This window comes from Sycon ciliatum, chromosome 7, assembly GCF_964019385.1.
Source record: "Sycon ciliatum chromosome 7, ocSycCili1.1, whole genome shotgun sequence".
Taxonomy (NCBI): Eukaryota; Metazoa; Porifera; class Calcarea; order Leucosolenida; family Sycettidae; genus Sycon; species Sycon ciliatum.
In genome coordinates, this window is record NC_088649.1 from 3,429,644 (window position 1) to 3,437,143 (window position 7,500).

Below are 7,500 nucleotides of genomic sequence, written 5' to 3' on the forward strand. Positions count from 1 at the left end.
CGTGCACGGTACTTGATGGCAGGCACAGTGGGTTGATCAAAGACCATGATTGAGATACGAGGGGTACCTGGTTCAAGTTTTGCCTGGGAGCAGATTTTCTAGCCATGCTGCTACCCACAGTCAACTGGGAACTTGTGGCCAGGCACAAGGGGTACATGGATGCGGCTATTAGAGAGGTTCCGGGGTACGATTTTCCTTGCCAAAATCCGTATGGGCCCTACGGATTTTAGAGGCGTGCTCCATATGATTTTTCGGCACGGAGAATCCGTACCCGGCCGTGTGGACTGGCTTTCATACGAACCATGTTTCGTATGGAGATTTTGCGTCATAGGGTGCAGAAAGATTTTTGCGTACAAATTTGGTACGAGAAACATCGATTTTCCGCGGGAAGTTTTGATTTCGGTACAAATTTTCAAAATAAAAAAGCATAGCGCAGGAATGTGACGTGTTTGCGACCGTAACCTAGGCAATAACGGCAAACACATAAGTTCCGTACTCCGGAACATTTCACTGCTGGAATACGACGTATAAAACATCCGTAGCGCCTCTACAGATTTTGGCACGAAAAATCGTACTCCATAACCTCTCTATTAATGCCTAATGGGGTTTCTCGGCACTTGTACCAATGGTTGTGCGACTTATCCACTCACCCCCACCGTTAGGAGCTGCATCTGCCGCTAGAGTTTACCCGGTGTTGGCGGCCGTCGTGAGTTCCCTTCGTTAACGGACACGATATTTTTTCTTTTTTACTCCACTTCATGTCATCTGCGACATCGGGTTTTTGGGCATTATTCTGTACCCGTCTACCCGAGGTCCTCACGGGTAGCACGGGTACCCGACTACCCGTGCACAACACTAATCATGATGTCTGCAAACAGTGTTGGGGGGGGGGGGGGGGTGAATGCATACAGTGTGAATGTGTACAGTACAGTCGAAGGGAACTGCAAACTGCATATGGAAACACACAGACAGTGCAGGGTGCTACAATACATGCAATACTGTGTAGTACAATGTTTACTAGCACATGTGAATATGCCCATACAGCAGTGTACATGTGCTTGTACAGGTACATGATATGAATATGCCCATACAGCAGTGTACATGTGCTTGTACAGGTACATGATATGAATATGCCCATGCAGCAATGTACATGTGCTTGTACAGGTACATGATATGAATATACCCATACAGCAATGTACATGTACTTGTGAACATGATTGTGAATGCAGCGATACTGCCGGAAGTTCGCTAATGCTAAAGACAGAACTTGGCAGGATCCACCGCTCGGTATCTTTATCTGTATGAGATAGCACAGTGAAATCGGTCTAAGATGACCAAGGGTCATCAAGGGTCATCAAGGGTCGTTTGACTGGAAATAGCATCCCTGGGTCGATCCTGGTTGCAGCGGTCTTCTGGGATGGTGGTTGCCTTATCCGAGTGGCCGCCTTGACAGGTTTTAATGTACCTGCTCACCATGGGTGTTTTTCTGTCTGTTTATGTTTGTTTTTGCACTCCCTCTTAGGCGTGCACGGTTCATTGACGGTTGAGCTCACGATCCGGTCGTTCCTAGCCGGCAAGGCGTCCGACAAAACCTGATGTTCCGCGTAGGTTTGCCGTGTGTGGCCGTGGTGGCCAATGCCTATCTGCGCTTGCTCAAAGTAGTGTGCAGGCTGCACTTTGAACATCGACAATAGTGAAACGGAATCATGCCCTGCATCAGGTTTGTCATTCATTTCTTTGTTCTGCATGTTCTGATTTGGTTGATAATGGATGCCAAGTGAATTGAATGACCGTTTTTCTAGATATTTTTCATCTTTTTTTGCACCGTCTCCCGCCGCTTTTTGAAATTAAAAATTATCCTCTTGAAAATTCTTTGCATAAACTACACATAATTATTATGCAGCGTAGCACTTTTAGTTTCCTTCATACAACTTTAGTGGGTTTCCCACACCAGTTTTGCATATTTGTTTGATTTATCATTTCCCCAAATTTTTCTTTAGATTTAGCAGTGCTTGAGAAGTAGCAATGTATCACAACTACATACATTGACACACACACACACACACACACACACACACACACACACACACACGCACACACACACACACGCACACACACACGCACGCACACACACATACACACACACACACACATCCACACACACACATGCCGATGTGCACACATGCGCTGACACACACATGCATACATGTACATGCAAATACTTCCGGCAAGACGCACAGACGCCTCGTCTGTGCATGCATATCAAGGACAGGTTTTGATCAAACCGCTGTCCATGCACTGCTTCGCCAGTGTCGCTGCGTCTCCCACAAGCAATGTGAATATTCTTGAACTGGAGTCCCACCTTGTTCCACTCTTGATATTTTTCCTTTATTTGGAGTGTGCCCCCCCCCCCCCCCTACTTCCTCACCCGGAAGTTGCAATTCAGCGTCTGCTTCCTGTGCTCGTATTTTGCCGTTTTTTCAAGTTTTTCGCCTTCTCCGGTATTTTGCAGTTTATTGATTATGTGCAATCATTATAGCATTCATTGTATTCAAGCCGGACCCCGGCACTGCACAACCACAGCAGTCGGCCGGTCTGACTCGATTTTCAAAAGACTAAGTACACGCTCCTCTCAGTTAGGGCAGTCATGTGACATGCTCCAGGAAGTAAAGTTTTGAATAGAACCGATTCATTGTATTCTTGTTGTGTTGTGGCCTTCACCGCTATGGAGGTTATGCGGTTACATTCAGTCGAGATGCTGTGGCAAGGTCGCGGCACACACACGGCGGTGTTGTGCTAGAGACTCACGAGGCTGTATGCATACAATGTAGCCGTGACTGACTCGCGTTCTGCACATAGTGCCTATAGGCGATTCCACTGACTCACCGCCATGACATCATTAGCATAACCATGTTATCATTCGCATAACCATGACATCATTTGCATAACCTCAAAAGCAGGTAGCCTGTGCGGTGTGCAACAAAAAGTCAACTTTGCGTATAACGACACTCGGCGGGGCATCAGAAAAGTGTCCTTATTCGTGAAGTGTCGTTATACCCGAAGTCGCATTCCACATGTATTACAGCTAGATGCATGGGACTTTGTTCTGACTTGAACGTCGAACGCTACGTCATGCGTACATTTCTTTGTGGGCGTGCGCGTGTACGCATGCATGCATGTGGCATGCCGCGACATGCAGTCAAAGCATGCACTGCCTGAACATGGTCAAGTCAACCACGTTACAGAAACCACCTTATAGTAATAATGCTGCAGAGCACTTTTTTGGTGAAAAATACATCATTTTCCCTCAAAATGTTGTTGTGGTATCACGGCGCGGCATAATCCGCCAGAGCCTAATCAGAGTGCATGAATGCGCAGCATCAAGAGTACATAACCCCCGTCATGAGAGCGGGGTTATGTATGGCAACATGATGGATGTACATCATACCAGTTCCTGCTCTCTCTCTCTCTCTCTCTCTCTCTCTCTCTCTCTCTCTCTCTCTCTCTCTCTCTCTCTCTCTCTCTCTCTCTCTCTCTCTCTAAATCATGTGTAGATCTACCATGTACAGTCAGCTTTGCGTAAAATGACACTCGGCGGACGACGGGGCATCAGAAAAGTCATGTACCGGTACTCGAATACCATTAAAATACAGTCATGTAGATCCACATGCATGCATTGACTGCATGTGTATGCCACATCATCTAGCGCACGCCCAAAAAGAAATGTACGCATGACGTCGCGTTCGACGTTCAAGTCTAGGGTTTTCGAAAGACGACGACGTCAGGAAAGTCAATGCATACATGTATGGTATACATGTACATGTATTGATCAAGACGGTAGATGTACATGAAACCCGGCCAGTTTCATGTTGTTGTTGTATTCTTTTATTTCAATTCGCGCAGGGCACAGGTAATACTGATGTACTCTTATACATGACACAGTACCGTGAGTCAACTTCGCGAATAAATGCGCGTATAACGACAATTCGCGAATAACGACAGAATTCCCACGCCCCTAGTATTCCATAGCAAAGTCCCATTCGTGGACACTTTTCTGATGCCCCGCCGTCCGCCGAGTGTCGTTATACTGTGAAAGCCATTATTCTAACGAGGCGCATATTACAACGATTTCCCAAAATTGACTGGTTTACGTGTACCAAAGGTAACGATTCTCACTTATTCTCAACGCTCAATGGGACAGTATATGTATCGATTTCTGTATAACGATTTCTATTTTAACGACAGATTTCTCCTCGTTAACTCGTTAGAGCTAGCACTTCGTTATACGTATGGCTTTTACAGTACGCAAAACCGACTGTACATGGGAGATCTACACATGATTTAGATAGAGAGAGAACTGGTATGTACATCCATCATGTTGCCATACATAACCCCGCTCTCATGGCGGGGTTATGCACTCTTGATGCTGCGCATTCATGCACTCTGATAAGGCTCTGGTGGATTATGCCGCGCCGTGATACCATAACAACATTTTGAGGGAAAAATGTATTTTTCACCAAAAAGTGCTCTGCAGCACTACAATTGTAGGGTGATTTCTGTAACGTGGTTGACTTGACTGTGTTCAGGCAGTGCATGCTTTGACTGCATGACGCAGCATGCCACATGCATGCATGCGTACACGCGCACGCCCACAAAGAAATGTACGCGTGAGTCGTGACGACGCGTTCGACGTTCAAGTCAGTGCAAAGTCCATGCATCTAACTGTAATAGAATGCGACTTCGGGTATAACGACACTTCACGAATAAGGACACTTTTCTGATGCTCCGCCGAGTGTGGTTATACGCAAAGTTGACTTTTTGTTGCACACCGCACAGGCTAACTGCTTTTGAGGTTATGCGAATGATGTCATGGTTATGCCAATGATGTCATGGTTATGCAAATGATGTCATGGTTATGCGAATGATGTCATGGTGGTGAATCAGCGGAACCGCCTATGGGCACTATGTGCAGAGCGCGAGTCAGTCACGGCTACATTGTATTCATACAGCCTCGCGAGTCTCTAGCACAACACAGCCGTGTGTGCCGCGACCTTGCCACAGCATCTCGACTGATGATGTAACCGCATAACCTCCATAGCGGTGAAGGCCACAACACAAAAAGAACACAACGAATCGATTCTATTCAAAACTTTACTTCCTGGGGCATGTCACATGACTGCCCTAACTGAGAGGAGCGTGTACTTAGTCTTTTGAAAATCGAGTCAGACCGACCGACTGCTGTGGTTGTGCAGTGCCGGGTCCGGCTTGAATACAATCAATGCTGTAGTGATTGCACATAATCAATAAACTGCAAAATACCGGAGAAGGCGAAAAACTTGAAAAAAAACGGCAAAATACGAGCAGAGGAAGCAGAAGCTGAATTGCAACTTCCGGATGAGGAAGTAGTGGTGTGTGTGTGGGGGGGGGGGGGGGGGGGCACACTCCAAATAAAGGAAAAATATCAAGAGTCGAACAAGATCGAACTCCAGTTCAAGAATATTCACATTGCTTGTGGGAGACGCAGCGACACTAGCGAAGCAGTGCATGGACAACGGTTTGATCAAAATCTGTCCTTGATATGCATGCACAGACGAGGTGTCTGTGCGTCTTGCCGGAAGTATTTGCATGTACATGTATGCATGTGTGTGTCAGCGCATGTGTGCACATCGGCATGTGTGTGTGTGGATGTGTGTGTGTGTGTGTGTATGTGTGTGTGCGTGCGTGTATGTGTGTGTGTGTGTGTGTGTGTGTGTGTGTGTGTGTCAACGTAACGGTATTTGTGATACATTGCTACTTCTAAACTAAAGCACTGCTAAATCTAAAGGAAAAATTGGGTAAATGATAAATCAAACAAATATGCAAAACTGGTGTGGGAAACCCACTAATGGTGTAAGAAGGAAATCAAAAGTGCTACACTGCATAATAATTATGTGTAGTTTATGCAAAGAATTTTCAAGAGAATAATTTTATCAATAATTCAAAAAGTGGCGAGAGACGGTGCAAAAAAAGATGAAAAAATACCTAGAAAACGATCATTCAATTCACTTGGCAACCATTACGTACCAAATCTGAACATGCAGAACAAAGAAATGAATGACAAACCTGATGCAGGGCATGATTCCGTGTGACTAAGGTCCATGTCCAAAGTGCAGCCTACACACTACTTTGAGCAAGCACTCCACTGCGCAAGGCACTGGACAGAGATAGGCGTTGGCCACCACGGACAGCACACGGCAAACCTACGCGGAGCATCAGGTTTTGTCGGACGCCTTGCCGGCTCGAGACGACGGGATCATGAGCTCAACCGTCAATGAACCGTGCACGCCTAAGAGGGCGTGCAAAAACAAACATAAACAGACAGAAAAACACCCATGGTGAACAGGTACATTAAAACCTGTCAAGGCGGCCACTCGGATAAGGCAACCACCATCCTACTGTGGTGGACATGGAAATCCGGTCGCACGTCTAGCGGCCCCAGGGCACTGGCCATGCAGCCGTTGATAAGCGGTACACACATGCATTTATGCGCTGCAGTGCGCTGGTCGCATAGGATCAACATGTGCATGGGACACAGTGTTCTGTATGCGCTGAGGGCGCCGGCCCCGGTCAATTGACTGGATTTCCATGTACGCTACAGTAGAAGACTGCCGCAACCAGGATCGACCCAGGGATGCTATTTCCAGTCAAACGACCCTTGATAAGGCGACCAGCTGGCAACAGAGACCACATTTTGAAGGTCTCTTGAGCGGTCATCTTAGACCGATTTCACTGTGCTATCTCATACAGATAAAGATACCGAGCGGTGGATCCTGCCAAGTTCTGCCTTTAGCATTAGCGAACGTCCGGCAGTATCGCTGCATTCACAATCATGTTCACAAGTACATGTACATTGCTGCATGGGTATATTCATATCATGTACCTGTACAAGCACATGTACACTGCTGTATGGGCATATTCATATCATGTACCTGTACAAGCACATGTACACTGCTGTATGGGCATATTCATATCATGTACCTGTACAAGCACATGTACACTGCTGTATGGGTATATTCACATGTGCTAGTAAACATTGTACTACACAGTATTGCATGTATTGTAGCACCCTGCACTGTCTGTGTGTTTCCATATGCAGTTTGCAGTTCCCTTCGACTGTACTGTACACATTCACACTGTATGCATTCACCCCCCCCCCCCCCCCCCCCCCCAACACTGTTTGCAGACATCATGATTAGTGTTGTGCACGGGTAGTCGGGTACCCGTGCTACCCGTGAGGACCTCGGGTAGACGGGTAAAGAATAATACCCGAGACCCGAAGTCGCAGATGACATGAAGTGCAGTAAAAAAGAAAGAAAATATCTTGTCCGTTCACGAAGGGAACTCACGACGGCCGCCAACACCCGGTAAACCCTCTAGCGGCAGATGCAGCTCCTAACGGTGGGGGTGAGTGGATAAGTCTCACAGCCACTGGCACAAGTGCCGATAAACCCCACTACTGCC

At 46.8% G+C, this 7,500-nt stretch overlaps 2 protein-coding genes across 4 annotated transcripts in view; one reads left to right on the plus strand and one right to left on the minus strand.

Moving 5' to 3' along the window:
• Positions 1 to 2,686, plus strand: part of LOC135820752 (uncharacterized) — a 38,175-nt gene extending 35,489 nt beyond the window's left edge. The window contains exon 6 of one of the 3 annotated variants that reach the window (XM_065333776.1): positions 1,523 to 2,686. In XM_065333776.1, coding sequence (XP_065189848.1) covers positions 1,523 to 1,547 — 25 coding nt within the window. In that variant the 3' untranslated portion in view covers positions 1,548 to 2,686. The remainder of the gene's footprint in view (positions 1 to 1,522) is intronic. The other 2 variants (XM_065333774.1, XM_065333775.1) reach the window with 2 other exon arrangements.
• Positions 2,687 to 5,158: 2,472 nt separating this feature from the next.
• Positions 5,159 to 7,500, minus strand: part of LOC135820751 (uncharacterized) — a 22,265-nt gene continuing 19,923 nt past the window's right edge. Inside the window, exon 11 of the mRNA XM_065333772.1 lies at positions 5,159 to 6,325. Coding sequence (XP_065189844.1) covers positions 6,301 to 6,325 — 25 coding nt within the window. The 3' untranslated portion in view covers positions 5,159 to 6,300. The remainder of the gene's footprint in view (positions 6,326 to 7,500) is intronic.